At 39.0% G+C, this 20864-nt stretch overlaps 1 protein-coding gene across 1 annotated transcript; it reads right to left on the bottom strand.

Moving 5' to 3' along the window:
* Nucleotides 1-11552: 11552 nt before the first annotated feature.
* On the bottom strand, nucleotides 11553-17798 carry gfi1b (growth factor independent 1B transcription repressor). Its single transcript, XM_063011968.1, has 6 exons — nucleotides 17699-17798; nucleotides 14954-15139; nucleotides 14505-14734; nucleotides 13907-14044; nucleotides 13077-13242; nucleotides 11553-11731 (listed from the first exon to the last, which is right to left on the bottom strand). The coding sequence occupies exons 1-6, from the start codon at nucleotides 17796-17798 to the stop codon at nucleotides 11553-11555; spliced, it is 999 nt and encodes a 332-aa protein (XP_062868038.1).
* Nucleotides 17799-20864: the final 3066 nt, after the last annotated feature.

Raw genomic sequence — 20864 nt, 5'->3', positions numbered from 1 at the left:
TGGAAGCATTCAGCATGTAGTTGCTTCAGGGTTTAAAACAAAAGAAACAGGTTATACTACACTACAGGACACACTGTGTTGTTTTAGGGAAGGGAAATTGCTCTTTAAAAATGACATACAGTAACCTGGACTTGTTAAGCGTCCTAGCCATTCTAAATTCAGTATTGATTTAGTCGAGTCTGCATTGTTTGGATGTACACTACCACCTAGCGACATACTACTGTTACTACATTATATCTTTATTCGTTCATGTACTCCAATCTGAGTTGTGTACCACTAGTCATTGCTGATCAGATATGCCTTTTTTAGATTTTTAAAGTACTATATACAAAACATTTGGTGTATTTTTAGCCTCCCCTATTGGCAGTGTAAGGCCAGATGTTGGAGCAGTGATTCTAAACTTTTTTTGCTAAGAAATCTCAATTTTCATGACCACTTTGCTCATCATTTGGGGTATTTGTTTTTAAACAGAGGTATACATACGCATACATCTTACAAAATGTAACCAAATATAACTAAATGTAATTTATCAACCAGTTCAAGTGAACACAGTCAGGCTTGATTTAAACAGACTTTATCTCCTAGAATATAATCTCCTCAGAATCAGATATAGTCAAGCAGTCACTGTAAAGTTTCTACAGGAACACTATACCACAAAATAAGGAGAGAATAACTGAGATGTTGATATAAGTCAGATTGGGTTGGTTAAAAATAATTTCTCAGCCTACAAGAGCTCCAAGAAACCTTAAAACACTGGTACATCTAACAGCAGTGGCTGGCATAAGTCATTTCTTCTAGCGACAGCTTATCTAGGAAGTAACAAATATCCCTGCAGCTGTCTACATAATATAAAAGAAACTAAGTATAGATGATTTATGGAGAAGTTACAAGGAGGAAAACACTGCTAACAAAGGAAAGCATCATTTGTGAAACGACCCAGTGGTAGTGTAATGATGTGGACATGCATTGATCTGACAGGAACTGAAAGACTTGCCTTTATTAAAAGAAAGATGTATTTCACTGTATAGCAGAATATGCTTGAGAAGAATTCATAGTAAGACGATTTGTACACTAGGTTATAAGGTAAAATGTTATACAGTACAACTGGACAATGAACCAAAATAAAGCAAGTTTGTATCTGAATGGCTGAAAATATCCAGAATTTAAGCTTGTGGATGGCCTAGTCCTGACTGTGTGTCTGATTTGTAGGCAAAAAAACAAAATGTTGGCAAAAATATCTCCACAGTGAAGTGAAAAACTAATACCAGATTGAAAAAAGGTAAACGTAAAGCACGAAGTTATAAGATTAAGGGAAAATTACTTTTTCACAGTGGTGATATGGGTTTTGGGGGGCTTTGTTCTTTGAATAAACAACATGGTGTTGTGTTTCTGCTTCAACTTAGGTTTGTTTTGTGTGATGTCAAGTTTTGTTATCTGTTCTAACATCTTTCAGTGTAATAAATATGACACAGAGCTTCCAATAAGAGGGGGGTTGATTACTTTTTACAACACTATGTTTGTGGGTTTATTGAACATTGAACTACTAAACATTGTTAAGCAGAGTGTAACCAGCACTTAGTTATGTTTCTGTGACAAACTCTGATCCTCTTTATAAAGCTTTGACACCCTCGGACTGAGATAAGTAGCCACGGCTTCCTTCTCCTCGTGTAACTCCTGAAGTGAGCTGGAGAGGCGGATGGCATGACGTACGGATGGAGGAAGTGTAGATGGGCAGTGCCAATCTGTGGTGTCAGTGTAGTGTATGTTGAGAGAGGAGGATCTGTTCTGTTTGTGTCTGATTACTCCGGCTCTGACCAGAGCTCCTCCCTGAACATGACCGTTAATGCCTGACCAGAGACAGATAAGCCTATCATTCGTCATCAGAGACCGGCCTGTTCCTCGAGGCCTGCGCACACCAGATTTCAGTCGTGTACTTTGTCCCGTCTCTTCTCTTCCTAAAATCATTATAAACATGTAGCCGTGCTGGTTTCACTGGGCAGAAGTTAGAAACATTAGAACTCTGTCACTAAGCCATTGTCACTGAAGCAGAGCTAGTAAAAACATATTTTATAGCAGTCTTGTGGTTCTATTGTCACCCATTGTTCTTGAGAAGCTTTTTTAAATTTCATGGGTGGTTATAAGGGTTCCTTTAATGACCCACAACTTCAAAATCCACAATTTTTAATTGTGTCTGATGTTAGGAGATTGGTTCTGCCATGGTCTTGTCTTTAGGAATCGTTTTGGCTGTATGTTTGATGTTGTATGTTAAGGTACTGGACTAGTAATCAAAAGGTCACTGGTTTAAACCCCACCACTGTCAGGTTGCCACGATTGGGTCCTTGAGCAAAGCCCTTAATCCGCAATTGCTTAGATAATACACTTTCACGTACGATAAGTCGCTTTGGATAAAAGTCTCAGCTAAATCCAGAAACTGTAAATGTTTGATTTAGTTTCTTGTCTGATAGCGTCGATTTCCTCTTTCCATCCTTGTTTCCTCAACTGATGCTTAATGCATTACTGTTTTTGACTCATTGTTCAGATCATTTACTTCCAATGACCATAAATTGAGACAATAATCTCAATCACATGACTCAGTTAGTATTAGAATTAAAGCCAATCCACACACTGGCATACTTTTGGAGGTGGGGAGCGTCAGAGTAACCTAAGCATACATTTAAATTACATTTTCGGCTTTTAGCAGACACTTTTATCCAAAGTGACTTACAGTACTGTGACAGTATATTGTCTAGGCAATTGAGGGTTAAGGGCCTTGCTTAAGGGCCCAACAGTGGCAATCTGGCAGTGGTGGGGCTTGAACCAGCGACCTATTGATTACTAGTGCAGTACCTTAACCGCTAGGCTACAACTGCCCATCATACCAAGCTGTACACGATACCCAAACAGGCAAAGCTCTTTACAGACAGTGACAGAAGGTGAGGATCAAACCCAGAAACCCAGGATGCATTTCACTGGGCAGCACCCACACTTCTAGCTGTATATATTTGTATATATATATATATATATATATATATTTAAATGAAAGGTGGTCTTATAGAAACAAACTCATCTTGTGTTTGTTATTAGAGTAAAGTCCAAAACCTGGACCCCAGACGCTTTTGTCTTTACTTATTGAGGGGGGTGAATAGGTGTCTTAATAAATTTCCGATTCGTATCCAGCGTTAACATATCTCAGACGAGGACGATTACAGTCAGTAATGGAAGATTCTCTGTGGAACTCTGTGGCGTCGTCTTTAAACAAATGAACAGTCATCTCAGTGGATTTAAATACAGATTGGTTCTTATCTCTGTGTCCCTCAGTAATCTGTGGGTTTCTGGCCATGCTGAGTTATATGTTTAAGATTAGTGAGACTCTCCGTCTGTATCTGTGGTTTCTTTTCACCCTAACGCTCATAAAATGTAAAGAATGGCGCTGTGTCTTCGCTAAACTGGTGCCACTTATCAAGCGACCACGTAGTTGCATGTGTGCGGTTGTATGATCAGGCAAAAAAGTCTGATAAAGGTAACGTCAGAGGTTTTTCTTTGTCTGAATGAACGTTTGGAACACGTGTCTTTATCCAAAACCATAAACCTCTCAGAGTTTTCAGACGTGAAAAATGAAATACAGCGTCGTAGTTTAACTCGGTGGTGTAAAGTGCTGACGACAAGATTTACTGCCAATTTAATGACAGTAAATTTTGTAGCATGGCCTCATTCGTTTTAATTCCTGACTTTTTTGTGCCCTGGGCTAGTACAAGATACATGGACCGTTGGTCTCTTGCCAGGGTCTGGAAGAAAACCCAGTTTACCTTATGCACAGTGTAAATGTGTTCAGACAGTCAGATGTTTGTGGTCCAAGAACCACAAAGGACAGAACTGATGTGAATTAGAAACTTTTCAGGACTTTCCATTGCCTGTGGCTTGAAGGCTGTCACGCAAGTGAAAGGCCTCAAATCCTGTGCCAATATCAAGCTCTCTTGACTGTAAACAGTGTCACCTGTGTTCACCTGCATTCCAGAAGCTTCTAATTCATGATTATGTGAATACATCTGACCAGCCAAGCACATTTCCTCATTTTTAGATGTTAAGGGCTTTGGACTATCAATCTTAAGTTTAAGGTGATGGTTGTCACTGTTGGGCCCCTGAGCAAGGCCCTTAACCCTCAATTGCGTAGACAATATACTGTCACAGTACTGTAAGCCACATTAGATAAAAGCATCTGCTAAATGCACTCACTCACTCACTAACTTTCATAACCGCTTATCCAATTAGGGTCACGGAGGGGTTGCTGGAGCCTTTCCCAGCTTTTCAATGGGCGCAAGGCACACAGTAACACCCTGGACCAGTCCATTGCAGGGCAGACACACATACACACACAAACCCATTCAGTGTCTCCAATTAACCTGATTGCATGTTTTTGGACTGTGGGAGGAAACTGGAGCTCCAGGAGGAAACCCACGCAGACACGGGGAGAACATGCAAACTCCGCACAGAAAGGACCCGGACCACCCCGCTTGGGGATCAAACCCAGGACCTTCTTGCTGTGAGGTGACAGTTCTACCCACCGAGCCACCGTGCCACCCCTGCTAAATGCAGAAAATTTAAATGCTAAGCAACCAACGTTGGGCTCTTCAACAAAGCCCTTGACCCTTTTGGGTCCAGGGGTGGCATATAATGTTTAACCCTGCGTTCTGCCCCCATCTTCCAAACAACCAGGAATATTAAAGAATTTAAACGTACTGTAAATGATAAATATGTTTAAATTACGGCAGTTTTTTATAGTCATAGTTATATGAGCACAGAGAAGTCACGAGCTGAGTCACTAACAGTAAATAAATAATTGCAAAAATGATAAAAACCCCAAGGCTGCCATGGCACACATGTCCCTCCCAAGTGTTTAAGCTAAATATTTGAGAAACAGATAGTGAAATGTGCTAAAATAATACAGACACACATTTCTAAACCTTGTTAAGTCAGTTTCCGTGCATTAATAGCAGCTACATCATGTAACTTTAATGTACTTTTGGGTAATCAGTGTGTTCCTTCGGGCGCACCGCCCTAACAGACTCCTCCATGCTTCGACGGCAGTTACTTTTTACTTTTTGAAGGTGAGTAATTTCATCTTTGATAATCCTTGTTGTGATAAGCCATTGACCTCGCTCCAGCGCCTCCAACAAAATACACCCATTCAGCAGGAGCTTAGTTTGCATAGGGCTCATTTGCTTAGCAAATTTCCCTCTATCTCACTTTTTTTTCTTTCTGCCTTCTTGATTCTCCAGCCTGGACTGCAGTTCCTCAGAAATGTTGTTTTTAGTTTTAGTTTTACTTTAGTTTTACAGTTTTATCCAAATCTGATTAGCTTTAATTTGACGTGGATTCAAATGGTACAGATGTGGATTCCAACACACACACACACACACACACACAGTGTGTATTATTTAGTGAAACACTGAGTCTGTTGTCACCTCCTTCTTGATTTTTCCTGGGGCTTTAACAGTTCTTGGCACTTTTGCTCCGTCCCAACTGTTTCTTCTTCTGATTCATTTTCATTTTTGGTCCCTTTAACGGTCACACAAGGATTTAAAATCACACATAAATGCAAATTAGAATCTAATGAAGTTTTTTTTTTCTAATGGCGTTTTTCCAAGATTCATAGACTGGGTGATTGGATACGACTAGATTGGGAGAAAAGGGGGAAAATAAGTAAATACTAAATAGAATATAAATAAAAAATTGCATAAGGTGACAAATATATTAATCATTTTTACACATGCACTATTGTGTACGAGGATCTTATATTAGAAAATTAATTGTCCCCAGCATTTTTCTAAACAATTTGTTGTGTTACACTGAGTGAGCAGTCAGAAATGTCTTTAAAAATGTTTTTAAAAAGTATTAATTAATAAAAATATATGAATAAATTTCATGACTGTACTATCGTGTAAATAAATGTATTTATTTATTAATTGTCTCCAGCCTTTTCTAAAAAAAAATGTTGTCACAGTGAGTGAGCAGTTAAAATGTCTTTAAAAATGTTAAACAATGTATTAATGATTAAAATATATTCATCATTTTTACGAGTGTACTTTTGTGCACAAAGATCCTATATATATATAATTGAATTAATTATTTTTATTTATTTATTTACTATCTCCAGCCTTTTCTAAACAATTTGTTGTGTCACACTGAGTGAGCAGTCAGAAACGTCATGTTAAACAATGTATTAATTATTAAAAATATATTAATAATTTTCATGAGTGTACTATTGAGTACAAAGATCCTATATAGATAAATAAATTAATAAATCAATAAATTAACAGTGAGTGAGCAGTCAAAATGTCTTTAAAAACGTATTTGTATGTGTTTTTTTATCATGTCATTTTACTAATAAACATTTTATTGTTAAGATCATGAATCATGAATGTTTTGCATTTTGTTGACTGAAATGATGATTGCTTTTAAAATCCCAAAATGATTATGGGGGATGTTGTATAAAATTCTATAAAACACAATTGCTTCTGATTTATTTACTCTCTAATTACAAAGCATTAAGATGTATTTTTTATTATAATAATGGTAATAGGTGGTCATTACAGAGACGTCTGTGTGCAAATCCCTGTTTATTTAATAAAAAAGAAGAAAAGAAAGAAAAGAAGCCACACTGGGATGTGGTTCTACCCCCACCGGCAACACACACACACACACACACAGGTAGATCCTGGCCCACACCCATAAGAGGAACTAAATCACATGCTGATGCACCCCCCCCCCCCCCCCCCCCCCACCTTTATTTCCCCATTATCTCCCCAGATCAGATTTACCCCACCTTACAGACCTGTATGTTCACACCTGTCACCTGTGATTGGCTCCCCGTACAGGTTTGAGATTTGAACCACCAGGATGCAGCTCTAACTGTCTCGTCTCGGACCCTGTTGCCAGGTTAATATATAAACATTGATTTGCATGGGCACCACAGATTTGTTTACCAACCACCAAACTGGAGGCATCAGCAGTTTCCCCCTGCACACTGATTTCATCAGGCTGTTAACTTAAACCCTAGTGTGGTGGGTGTTACTGCTGTTCGGGGAACAAATCTGTGAGGCACATGCACACTCATCTACCGTACCAAACTACCCAGAATGCACTGCATTGCTACACACAGCAGTCATAACGAAGCTTTTTACTTTTTAGCAAAAACGTTGGTAGAACTTCCTCCGTGGTACAGACACCGCTGTAAAGTTGGGCTTGTTTGGGGCCGAGTTTGGGTGTTTCAGCCACACCCACTGCTAAAAGACATATAAAATTAATTAGATAAAATAAATCATATGCTTCCATCTGTGTGGCTACGGTTTAAGAACGGTCCATTCCTGTTCCAGCGTGACCACCCCTGTGTACAAAGGTGATTTGGTGTGGAGGAATGTACAGAGTCCTGACCTCGACGTCACTGACCAGGTTTTCTCATCCAGCATCAGTTGCTGACCTTATATTGTACACAAATTCAAACAGACACAGTCCAAAATCTTGTGGAAAGCTTTTATAAAACTGTCATACACATACATAATCATTTACCCACATATGTATTATCATTTAGCAGCGTCTTTATATAGTTATTTATTTTACACGTCTTTATTAGTATTAGTATTATTATTACTGTTATTATTATTATACTTACCTAGCTAATCCCATTCTTATTCTTATGCTTATTATTATTATTAAACATAATACCATATATATATATATATATATATATATACAGTACATATAAATAGCTATAGTTATAATTATTACATCATAGATATATAAGTGTACTGATATTCTCTGTTTTCTTGCACAATGCTACTATCTATCTATCAAGTCTTGTAAGAAGGTAGGCTGTGGTTTTAACATGGGATGTCCAACGAGCGTTTCAGTTGTCCACATACTTTTGGCCATATAGTATTTTATGTGAAAGAATAATTGGAAAACATAATTTTTTTAAGCATGGAAGCCAGAGTCAAAAAAAAACTGAAAAGTTTCATCAGTTTATTGCAATGGCAAAATCTGTTGGGGTGCTTTTTACATGCATTTACATTTTCAGCATTTAGTGGACGCTTTTATCCAAAGCGACTTACAGCATTGTGACAGTATGCTTTCTAAGCAATTGAAGTGGTGGGGCTTAAACCAGCGATCTTTTGATTACTAGTCCAGTACCTTAACCGCTAGGCCACAACTTATTCCACATTTTCTGACTGAACATGATTTTGAGCAATTGAGGGTTATGGGCCTCGCTCAGGGGCCCAGCAGTGGCAACTTAGCAACTTACCTTCTGATTACTAGTCCACGTATATAGTCACCTATTCCCTAGTACCACTGCTCAGGGACGAAAAATAGCAGCATAGATGCTGGCATAAACTTTTAATTCCTTTTAGTAATCAGGATTGGTTTAAAATAAAGCTAGTTTGACTGCTTATCAAAGCGTATCTGCAGCTTGTGTTTTAAGAGAAAACTTGACTGCCGTGCCATGACTTTTAGACGTGTGTGTAAACTTTTGCCTCTCAAAAAAATCAAAAAAAGGCAAGCATTCTACATAACAGTCCGAACAAAAGACAAGGAAATGAGGTGTCCGAAAGAGGACGTGTGGTGCTGCTGTGGGATTTTCCTAACTGTCTCCTTTGTTTGAGAAAGCTGGTGCGTGTGGAGCGTCGTCATCTAAAATTTGTTTGTCAAAGCAGTTGAGACTGGATTGATGGGAGTGACGGGAGTCGCTGCAAATCTCTCCCTGACTGTTGTATAACTGAGAGCTGAATCTCTTGTGCTAACAACACAGCCTGAGCTCTCAGAGACGTACAGCCAGAATCACGTTAATCCTGTGGTTTGTACTGGAGAACCGTCCACCAGAGCTTCTCATGAGTCTGCAGGGTTGAAGCCCAGAAGAGTTTAGGTTCAGGTTCAGGTTATGTTCTCCCTCAGCACCGGGCTGTAAAGTCCGTTCGACAGTCAGCAGTCAGCAGTGCCTTGAAACCTGCTCGACGAGTGATTTGCATGCAGTTCCAGGTACACATTTGAATGCCGCTCTGGCTCACAGAGATTTCGCCCTGCCTCGGGCAAAAAAGTGCACCAGCGAGCGCAAAAGCCAACGGGAACTGAGCATCCGGATCCTCTACAGGGCAAACACTCCAAAACAAATAAGGTCGGGCAATCTTTTCAGGCCCATCTATGTTTGGTTTTGTTAGATGTATTGATGCATGACAGTCTGCTTCTCATTTATCAGATTTTTATTATTATTTTCTTCTAAAACAGAGACGTGTTTGGTTTTAAATAAGATTTTTATTCAGATTTGAATATATTTTATAAATAATACACCTGATATTTACACATTATAGGTTACTCTCATACTTCCCTGAGGACACTTTATCAACAAGCTACATTTTGGAGATGACACCTGATCCTGAGATAATCAAAACAAGTACACTCATGATACTCATTTTTATTATTTTTTATAGATTAAATGCGCAAGTACAACAAGGTATCAGAAGCTACATCCACACTGCAAGCACTTCATTATGATTTGCTGCTTAAATCTGACAGACTTTTTAATCCGCTCTAGGGGCAGGTCACGATCGGGGTTCTAGAGAACTAGAGTTGTTCTCTGACTTCCGTCCACTATTAATGTGAATCATTTTACATGTACATTTCCACTGCAGCATTTAGTAGATGCTTTTATCTGAAAAGATTTACCCTTCTGCCTGAATACAATCTGAGCAATTGAGGGGTAAGGGCCTTGCTCAGGGGCCAACAGTGGCAACTTGGTGGCGGTTGGGCTTAATCAGACAACCTTCTGATTACTAGTTCAGCACCTTAACCTCTAAGCTACCACTTCTTCAAAAGCGAAAGATCACTCACTTTCTTAACTGCTTATCCAATCAGGGTCGCGGGGGGACGCTGGAACCTATCCCAGCTTTTCAATGGGCGCAAGGCACATAGTAACACCCTGGATGGGGCGTCAGTCCATCACAGGGCACACACATATACACACACCCATTCACCTATAGGGCAATTCATGTTTTTGTACTGTGGGAGGAAACCCACGCAGACACGGGGAGAACATGCAAACCACACAGAAAGGACCCGGACTGCCCCGCCTGGGTATCAAACCCCGGACCTTTTTGCTGTGAGGCAACAGTGCTACCCACCGAGCCACCGTGCTGCCCTCAAGAAATCATAATTAAATTATTTTGGGCAGGTGTAGCCTAGTAGTTAAGGTACTGCACTAGTAATCAGAAGGTTGCTGGTTAAAACCTTACCACTGCCAGGTTGGCACTGCTGGACCTTTGAGCAAGGCCCTTAACCCTTAATTACTTAGACTATATACTGTAAGTCGCTTTGGATAAATGCCGAAAATGTAAAATATAAATGTCAATTATTTAATGTAGACATACTGTAGATCACTCAGTCTGTCTTTCATGATTTGTAATAATAATAATAATAATAATAATAATAAATAATCATTTCTTTCTACAAGTGCTCCTTGGCATTGTCAGGCTGTAATTAAAATAAGACCTTAATCTTAAAGTCTTGCCTGGTTAAATAAAGGTAAATAATAATAATAATTTATTCATATTAATTATTATTCATATATGTGGCACCAGTGAACAGGAGAATTATTTACAGGGGTGTCATGACTATGAAAAGTTAGAAAACCACTGCCCTGCGCCCAGGTGACACACACCAGCGTTGAGATTATGAACTCCTCGGTTTGAAACTCGGTGTTGCCACCGGGCGGCTGGGCGCCATCTAGCGGCCATAATTGGCAGTGCCTGCAGCAGACACGTTTCTGCTAGGGCGGGATGACCGGACTATGTGGGTGGGGTCTTCAAACGCTGTGTAAGGACCCTGATTGGCAGATAGAGAGGTGCCTGTGCGAAATGCAAGGGTTTCGCAAAGCGCTGCGCGCGGGTCGGAGGAGGCGTGAGCAGCAATATACCCACCTTGACTGCAATCAGGGATCCCCCAGCAGCGGAAGACAAACTGACTACGCTACATTGCGAGAAAATGCATAAATAAAATTTAAAAAAAGAAAACCACTGCCCTAAGCAACATTATTTGGTATAGGGGCACCCTATAAACCAAACCCCACCAGAAAATAGCCTGCCTGTGTGTCCAGGCCGCAAACTTAGAAAGCTAGGTACAAATCTGAAGACCTGGCAACCCTAATAATGTAAATGAAAGCTTGCTGGCAAATTAGCCAATGTTTCTTTCATTTGAATACAAATCCTTATGTGCATTTCAGCATCTGACCGATGTGTAATTTTTAAATTTACAATTACAAGTGGTTCTACCAAACAATATAAAAATATAACATACAAGTTAAAAACTCAGGGCTGTCTGTCACTGTTAAGCCAAAATGAATCTGTACGACATGAGGAAAAGCGACTCTGTGTGATCAAGACCTTCTTGTAAAACTTTCACACAACAGTTTATAGAAAACGGCGACAGATTCCTCACATGCTCGATCATGTGCAGACCCGGGTCTCTGCAGGAGTCTGGGGTTGGTTTGTAGTCCATTACTGTCTGCGTCACTTTAAGCTGTGCTGGCTCTCGTGGTGCCGGCGTAGGTCCACCTTCCTCTGGAAGCCCTTGGCGCAGATCTCGCAGCCGAACGGTTTGAATCCTGTGTGTTTGCGGCTGTGTGTGATCAGATTGGAGCTCTGGCTGAAGGCTTTCCCACAAACCTGGCACTTGTGTGGTTTCTCTCCTGTGGGGATTAAAACACAAAACGAAACGCTCAGTCACAATAGCATTTGTCAGTTTTGCACCAGACTGGAGAAGCAGGGAGTGGCAGAGTTTGGAGGTCCTGAGGACCTGGGTTTGAGCCTTAACACTGTTTACTGTCTGTGAAGAGTCTGACATGTTTGTTTGTGCGGGTTGTACTCTGGTTTCTTACCCCCTCTCCCCTGAGCAAGGCTTGTAAGTGTAGTCAAACTTAATTGTACATCTTATGGCTGTTCTTAACTGACCTTAGATGTTTACATTTACATTTTCGGGATTTAGCGGATGCTTTTATCCAAAGCGACTTACGGTACTGTGACAGTATGTTGTCTGAGCAATTAAAGGTTAGGAGCCTTCCTCAAGGGCCCAACAATGGCAACCTGGCAGTGGTGAGGCTTGAACCAGCGACCTTTTGATTACTAGTCCATTACTTTAACCACTAGGCTACAACTGCCCTATAATAGATGTGAGTGAGTAAAGTCCTTCTAGTGTAGCCCCATTAAAGCCACTATCAAGTCATGTTGGCAGTGACCAGTGGTTAAGGTACAAGACTAGTAATCAGAAGGGTGCTGGTTCAAGCCCCACCACTGTCAGGTTGCCACTGTTATGCCCCTGAGCAAGACCCTTAGCCCTCAACTGCTCAAAAAGACAAGTGTCTGCTAAATGACGCAAATGTAAATGGAAACGCTTCATAGTCCGAAGGGCCAAAGTTTGATCCTTATCATGTTTATTTTTCTTTATTTTTCTGTAGTTTTGCATTAATCCAGTTTTGTTGTTGTTTGGGAACTCTGGATTTCTTACACCTCCCAAAAACACTCAAAGGTGGCCGGGTAAATTCATTTGCCCATTGAAAAATATGCGAGTGTGTAACTGGGCGTCAGTGGAATAAATGCAACTCAAATCAGAATAAAATTCATGTTTTTTTAATTTATTTGGTGTGGTTTAGTTCACATTTTACTTTAGTTTATATTTTAACCAGGCCATAGCTCTTCATGAGAAGACTGATGATGTTCAATTAGATACAAATAAGATTGCAAAATCATTGCATAAAATCAACACACAGCAAAGATTTGCATGCATCCCAGATTTGCACGCTTTCATTGGAAGCAGTACAGAGCGAAATAAAAAAGGAAGCTTTAATAGAGTCCTCCTCAGAGCAGGAAAATCAGATATGCAAACGAGTCGTGCGTTTGTTTTGTTTCTGTTTTAGGTTTATCTGTTATCGTACTGCTCTTAGAAACAGAGTCTGGGAAACCAAAGTGTTTCTACATGAAAGCATCATCGCTGGAGCTCTCCAGGAGCTCTCCATTGCTCGGGCCTGTAGGGCTCACCTGTGTGGATGTAGGTATGCTTCTTCATGTCGGACTTCTGGTGAAACCTCTTGCCGCAGTACTGACAGGGGTACGGCCGCGTGTCCGAGTGGATCAGCAGGTGCGTGGACAGGGTGGAGGAACGCTTGAACGTCTTCCCGCACATTTTACACTCGAAACTTCTCTCCTAAATTAGACACGTGCACATACGCAAACAATCAGGATCGGGTGTCTTAAGGTAGTGCTTAACATGAAATGACTGGAAACAGGTTTTGGAAACAAGGACATCTCTACCTTTGGTAAACAAAGTACCAGGAGCTATGAATATACATGACCATTTAAACTGCAAACACCCTGATGTTTTCCTGCCGTCTGTGTTAGCAGACCGACTGTCTACACTGACCGACTACAGTGATGTGACTACAGTATTTATCTCCTCTAGAAAAAAGCCATAACCATAAACAGAATATTAGGGGGGTTAAATAACATATTGAACAAATTATTTATTCATTTATTAGGACTTGTAATGAATGTCATGTTTTACACACTGTGGTTACATTCATGACAGGACAGGTAGTTACTCATTACACAAGATTCATCAGTTCAATTTTGTATCTCCAGTTCACCTCACTTGCACATCTTTGGACTGTGGGAGGAAACCGGAGCTCCCGGAGGAAACCCACACATACACGGGAAGAACAAGCAACATGCAGAAAGGACCCTGACTGCCCCACCTGGAAATCCATCAAGCCACCATGCTGCCCCATTTGGGCAGATCTGAATATGAATATGTATATACATGATATCGGCCTATATCCTTATATTTAGTGGAGTCACAGAAGTTGTTATACCTGGGAGTGAATGTTCATGTGCTGCGCTAAGCTGACCGCATGGCCGAAGGTTTTTCTGCAGACGTTGCATCCGAACGGTCGAATTCCACTGTGAGAACGTCTGACATGAACCTCCAAGCCATGTGGAGTGGAGAACACCTGGAAGACGGCAGAAAAAGTGGTAGGAAAGTAAAACATCTGCATTCAATGTTGCTGTATATTCAAAATAATACCAAAGCCTTGAGAAACCATAGCCACTTGTAAGTGGTCAATGTGACAGTAGCTAAATTTTGTATCTGTGGCCTCTCATGTACAGAACAGGGCGGGTAGTGTACCCATCCAGGCATGTTTAGGTGATTCTGCACAAGCAGCAGTTTTTAAACAGGCAGAAGCTGAGATCATGTGTCTTAGAGAAAGCATGTGCTAGCCCTGAATTGGTAGCTATTATTTTACAGGGAACACAAGGCCCCTGCCTCACTTTGCTATACCTAGTCGTTTGCTACACCTAGTTGTTGCTCCTTCTGTTCCTCAGCCTGATTTGAACCCGAGTCTTCAAATAATCCACACTTTTAAATATTCCCCATATGTTCGTTCCACATTTATACCACTTTACACTCACCTTATTGCAGGTGATGCAGTGGTAGGTGTCGGAGGTGGGCGAGTAGTGGGTACTACAGTCCAGTGGCTGTGCTTGCTCTGGGCTCTGCTTGAATTCGGATCTATACAGGTTATTGGCATGTTGAAGGATGGTCGAGTGAAAGCCCATCTGCCTAAAATCATACGGAGGAGTCAGGGCGTCCCAGGCATACGGTGTCTTATAGTAGGGAGGATATTCCGCCAGCTGAGGCTCTGGAGAGGAAAGAGAAGACCTCTGTTTGTGGACATCTTTATTTGTTTAGCAAAGGCAAGTACCTGCATGACCTGACTGCAACATAAACACTTTTTAACAACGTAGCTAAAACAGTCAAAAGCATCAACTGATCATGGACGAGATATGGGGGCGACTGATGGGTACACTCTCCTGCACAAATCTGCCAAGTGAGTCATAAATAATTGCTGTTTACTTACCATTCATGAAAAATGGACGGCCGGTTGGGACTGTGGGCTCAGGACGCACCAGGATTGGACACTCGGCCTCATCTTCACACTTCACAAAAGAGTAAGGGTCTGATTGGACGGGTTCTGGCGATGGATCAGACCGCAAGCTTTTTGGAGAGTCTGGTTCATTTGGTTCTGATAGGACTGGTTCTGGAACTGGAAAGGGTGGAAGATATTTTGTTAATAATGTATGCAATTATCCCATTTTTCTCATCCGATAAAGTCCTAGGTTTTATTCAACGTGAACCATCAATATAAGGCTCGTACATGGCAATAATAAAAGTACAGCACAATTTGATATCATTCCACTGTTTACAAAACCAATCAAAACAAAGTCAAAGCATTCAGAGAGCTAAAAGCAGTTCAGGAGATGATTACACGATCATTTTGAAGAGAATAAGAAGTTAAGAAGAAATCTTGGAGCTTTTGTCAGTCCATTATAAGAAAATTGAGAAAATATAAAATTACAGCCATACTGACTAGGTCAGTCCACTCCTCTACTTGGATGAATGAAGAAATGCACTTAAAATAGCTACCTAACACTACAGGGCAGCAAGAAAATCCACCAAAAAATGGGCAAAGCAACAGTAAAGAGGGTTAAAGTAAAATTACTTTAGTGGTGTTACTAGTATGGGACACTGATGGCAAGGCTCTAAAACTGTTGTACACCGCTGCTTTCTAATTTATATGGCAGAAATTGAAAACTCGAGCAAAATTTGATGCACTTGTGTATCCAAATACATTACTAGCTGTAGAGCTACCAACAGTGGCCTAACCTAGAACTTAAAGGGGGGTGAATATTTAAGTAGGTCGTTTTCTTTCTTTTGAGTGTTAACTGATGATGAATTTCTTATAAGCATGATTAAAAACCTCCAAAGCAAACCAATAATGCTTTCATTACCACCCACACTACTTACCCAGCACTACTTATCCCTGACCGTTAAATCCCACATTCAAATACTGATGATTTTATTATTAAATTATTATTAAATTCAGTATTTCATTCCCGAACATCCTAAACAAGCTCAGTGTTGTTTTGTTGTAAGATTGTTACATATAGCATGCCGAAAACGCAAATCAAGAGAGAAAACGTTCAAACCATTAATGCTTTTTCACTATACACTATCCTGGTCAGGATCACGGTGGATCCGTCACTATTCGTAAACACCGGCGCCGCAAAGCAAAAGCGCACACTGGACATGGTGCCAATTCATTGCAAGGATTCGTTGCTGGGATGGCAGACAGATTAGCAAGTCCACCTACCCACCTACTGGAATGTTTTCTTTTTTTAAATGTAAGTGGAAAACAAAAATCCCCAAAAGAAAACCCCGAATTAACCCTTTGATGCACAACCTGGGTCAAAAGTGACCCAACTGAGTTTTTATTTTCTATATCTTTGCAATAAATTAATTTCGTCATTCAAGCTTCCATGAATTCCTCAATTAACTTGTTTTTGATCATCACAAATCCTTATTTCAGTTTTATATTTTTTACTTTTTTAATAAAAATCATTTTTGTATCACTACCCTTCTAATGCACAACATGGGTCAAAAATGACCCTTATGTATTTACTATGGAATTTGACAGGAACTACTGACATTTGTAAGTGTTTGTAGTCAAAAACATATTTACTGATCTTTTGAAAGACAACCAAAGATTAGGCTCTTGAATCTTGAATATGTCCAATACTATTTGCTTGCTAGCTGTTTACATATTCTAGTATAGATAGCTTTTATTAGCTAAGACAGTAAATACATGAATAACTGACTAATGTGCATATGAAAATATTCTTGAATGGATGAATTTGGGTCATTTTCCACCCATGTTGTGCATTAGAAGGGGTTTGCTTAGCTTGTGCATCAAAGGGTTAACAAGCAAACCCTCTCAAAGACTGAAGTCAAAAAAGCGTCAAAAATCTGCACCAGTTGCGCATCAGAGCTGATCTATTAACTTGTTATTTTTGTGACAGCTTCTCCTAACCAGAAAATAACGACTGTGCCAACCAACCCCGTCCTACCCTCAACAGATACAACACAGAAAATGAAAGCGGCAGTATGTGAGTTTTAAGCTTTATATAGAACTGTGTAGAGTTTGCATGTTCTCCCCGTGTCTGTGTGGGTTTACTCCGGGAGCTCCGGTTTCCTCCCACTGTACAAAGACGTGCAAGTGAAGTGAATTGGGGATATAAAATTGTCCATGACTATGTTTGATATTAAACTGGTGAACTGAAGAATATTGTGTAACGAGTAACTACTGTTTCTGTCATGAATGTAACCAAAGTGTGTAAAACATAAATAATCATAATAAACAAACAAATCTACCAAAGTGTGTGTAGGTTTGGTACAGTTCTCAGTACAGTGACTCTACCTAGTAAGTGGCTGATCAGTAAATATTAAATTTTTTCAATCTAATTACGTGTTATTTACAGTTTTTTTTGTTTCTGTACTAACTAAATAATAAAATTAAATTGACACATTACAGCTTTAAATTGGTACATAAACTTTTCACAGCAGGTTTCGGACCAGTTTGTCCTGAAGCGCTGTGATGCGCAACTGTCAAATAAAAGCTGGATTTAGAGCCTCAATGCAAATGAAACGAATTATTCAGACATGAAAATCACTCACTAGTGTGTAACAGGTCTAACACACATTCATACACATCTAATTAATAAACACAGTATTTATTTCATTATGATTAAGGATGTACAGTGTTTACCTGTGTTGGATTCGTGGTGCGCGGTTTGGTCCGGATCCGCAAATCGGTGCACATTATATGAGGAGCATTTTTTACTCTTCACCAAAAATGATCGAGGCATCGTGAAGCTGTGGTGGAAACATGGAGATCATTATATTAATCTGTTTAATATATACATTATTAAAAATAAAAGGTGGTTTTAGTTAGTTTCCTTGCTCAGTTTTTGATATTATTAGCCTATTTTTGAGGAAAGCAACTTCAAATAAAATACAATCAAATGTACAAAAATGCACCATTGAACGAAAATAAAGTAAGAACTTAAGAATTTAAATGTGTTTGCCTTTTTATAACATTGTTTTTATTACTATTTTTATTTGAGAAGTTTTCAAATTGATAACTTATAGATTGCATGCTCCCAAACAGATGGAACCTTCTGTGTTTTTTAAGTATGATCAAATAAATAAAACTATTAAAACTAATCACAAATAACTCCTCTTAAATATAAGCTACAAGACAAATAGATTATTTAGAATAAATAATAATCAGAAAATTGCATTTGAGTACATTTTAGCAAACTGCAGGTTATATTATTATATAAATTATTAGTACCAATTAAGTAAAGTGTACCACTTTTATCTGAATGAAAAAGAAAGAAAGAAAGAAAGAAAGAAAGAAAGAAAGAAAGAAAGAAAGAAAGAAAGAAAGAAAGAAAGAAAGAAAGAAAGAAAAAGTTAGAATCACTCACATGAATTTCTCTTGTTCTCTCCTCAGAAGACAGTTTGGAGGTTTTGATTGCTGAAAGTGTCGTTACTCCAGTCACAGACCCTCACTGTGAGTGTGTGTGTGTGTGTGTGTGTGTGTGTGTGTGCGTGTGTGTGAGTGTGCGTGTGTGTTTTTGTCTCTGATTTTCAATCCGATAATGTTTTAGCTGAATCTGACTCTCAGCCAATCAGCGCTCTCACTTATTTACACACTCAGCTTCATTCCACCGAGTCACAACAGGGAGAAAAATTTAACACGGAGCGTCACGAAGGTTTGTTTGTCTTTTACAGAAAATAAGTCTTCACATTTAAATGCACAATTACTGTTAATTCTCTGAATTGTACATATTAAATAATAATAATAATAATATTGTTTGTTTATTAGGATTTTTACGTCATGTTTTACACTTTTGGTTACATTCATGACAGGAACAGTTACTCATTACACAAGGTTCATCACTTTTCAAGGTTATATCTAACACAGTCATGGACAATTTAGTGTCTTTAATTCACCTCACTTGCACGTCTTTGGACTGTGGGAGGAAACCCACGCAGACAAGGAGAGAACATGCAAACTCCACATAGAAAAGACCCGGACCGCCCCACCTGGGCATCGAACCCAGGACCTTCTTGCTGTGAGGCGACAGTGCCACTAACACTAATAAAACAGATGCTCACATTATTACACATTTAGAATGTTATGTTTTATTTTTCAAGCATGTTAAATAAATCAATAAACATTTTATTTTGTAAATTAAAATGACAAAAAGCCGGATTTAAATTTGTTCCTTGTAGAAGATTTTTAACATTTAAACATCAAAAACAAAAGACTAAATTTGAGACAAACTTGGTGGTGTTGAAAGTACTAAAGCACAGACATGATTGGCTGTGTCTGGGGGACGAATGCCCAAAGCCCAGCGGTGGACTGGAAGGCAGGGTATTCCTGCCTTGTGCCCAGTGTTTTTCGGTGGAACTGGACCTTCCGTGACCCTGACCAGAATAAAGTGGTTGATTAAAGATACATGGAAAAATATATTTTAAAATGTGAAACTGTAACATCGGTGATATTAGAAAATGGCATTTAAGTACATTTTCAGCAAACAGCAGGTTATATTATTATATTAAATTATTAGTTCCAATTAAGTAAAGTGTGCCACTTTTATCTGAATGAAAAAGAAAGAAAGAAAGAAAGAAAGAAAGAAAGAAAGAAAGAAAGAAAGAAAGAAAGAAAGAAAGAAAGAAAGAAAGAAAGAAAGAAAGAAAGAAAGAAAGAAAAATCTGTGATATTTTGTAGGACAGGTTATGCTAAATGTGTATTATAATTAAACACACGTTCATCATTAAATTTGATTAATTAAGGGTGAATAATTGGGATAAATAATTGTAAATAAAAATCACAAAAAAAAATCACTTCATTCTTATAACAATGTTCTAACAATATTAAAACGAGTTTCTGTACTAGACTAATAACACAGGATATTAAAAGTAGCTAAATTTTACATCCACTAAAAAAACACACACTAATACAGCATCCAGCTCTTGCCCAGTTGTGCTATAGAAATGTTTACTGGTGACATGTTGTAAACCCTTGAAACTAACAGTAGTCTTTACAGAGATTCAAAAACACACACGGTGTTGCTGAACGCACCTCTAAAACACACACACCAAACCAGTCTGTAATGTTTGAGCTCAGAAAACCTTTGTTTACTCGGGATAATCACTGTCTCAGGAAAAACAACACCTTTTAAAAGCTGTAGTTTATATATTATTTTTTTCTCATTGTAAATGTATTTACATTTATGTGTCGTGTTAAGATGATTCACACTTACAGGCCACTTTATTAGGAACACCATATTAATACTGGCTGGAATTTTCTTGCTGGATAAATATTTGTGGCATGGATACCAAAATGTGCTGGAAACTCGTCTTTCAGATTATGCATATTTGTACATTTTATAAGATGGTTTCTAAGGTGGTCTTTTTGGTTTAGATTAGGTTTAGATCTGGTGACTAGAAAGGCCATTAAAGTAAACCAAAGTCATTGCTGTGTGGTGCACCAGTCCAGAGCCAATTACTTGTTTTTACAAACGTTTATAAACCATAGAACTAATTGTACTGACAGGGGTGTTTAATGTGTTTGCTATGGCTTTGTAGCTTTTTCAATTTAAGCGTATTTACTAATGTATTACCTACAAGGTGTTTGATCACATGCTTGTAAGCAAAACCTTTCAAACTGATAGTAACATCAGTTTATAATGAAACCTGGTGCAGTTTGAATGATAAATTGATAAATAACATATGAGCAATTGGACAGATTATTAGTTAACTTAGACAGTAGATCAATAAGAACCTTATACTCCATCCAACCCCCCAGATCCAACTGGGGGGTTGCATGGAAGCTGCTCTGGCTGAACTGAAGCTGGTTT

This window comes from Trichomycterus rosablanca, chromosome 16 (genome assembly GCF_030014385.1).
Source record: "Trichomycterus rosablanca isolate fTriRos1 chromosome 16, fTriRos1.hap1, whole genome shotgun sequence".
In the NCBI taxonomy this organism is placed as follows: Eukaryota; Metazoa; Chordata; class Actinopteri; order Siluriformes; family Trichomycteridae; genus Trichomycterus; species Trichomycterus rosablanca.
Note: the sequence above shows the minus strand (reverse complement) of the source record. Positions and strands in the feature narration are given on the sequence as shown.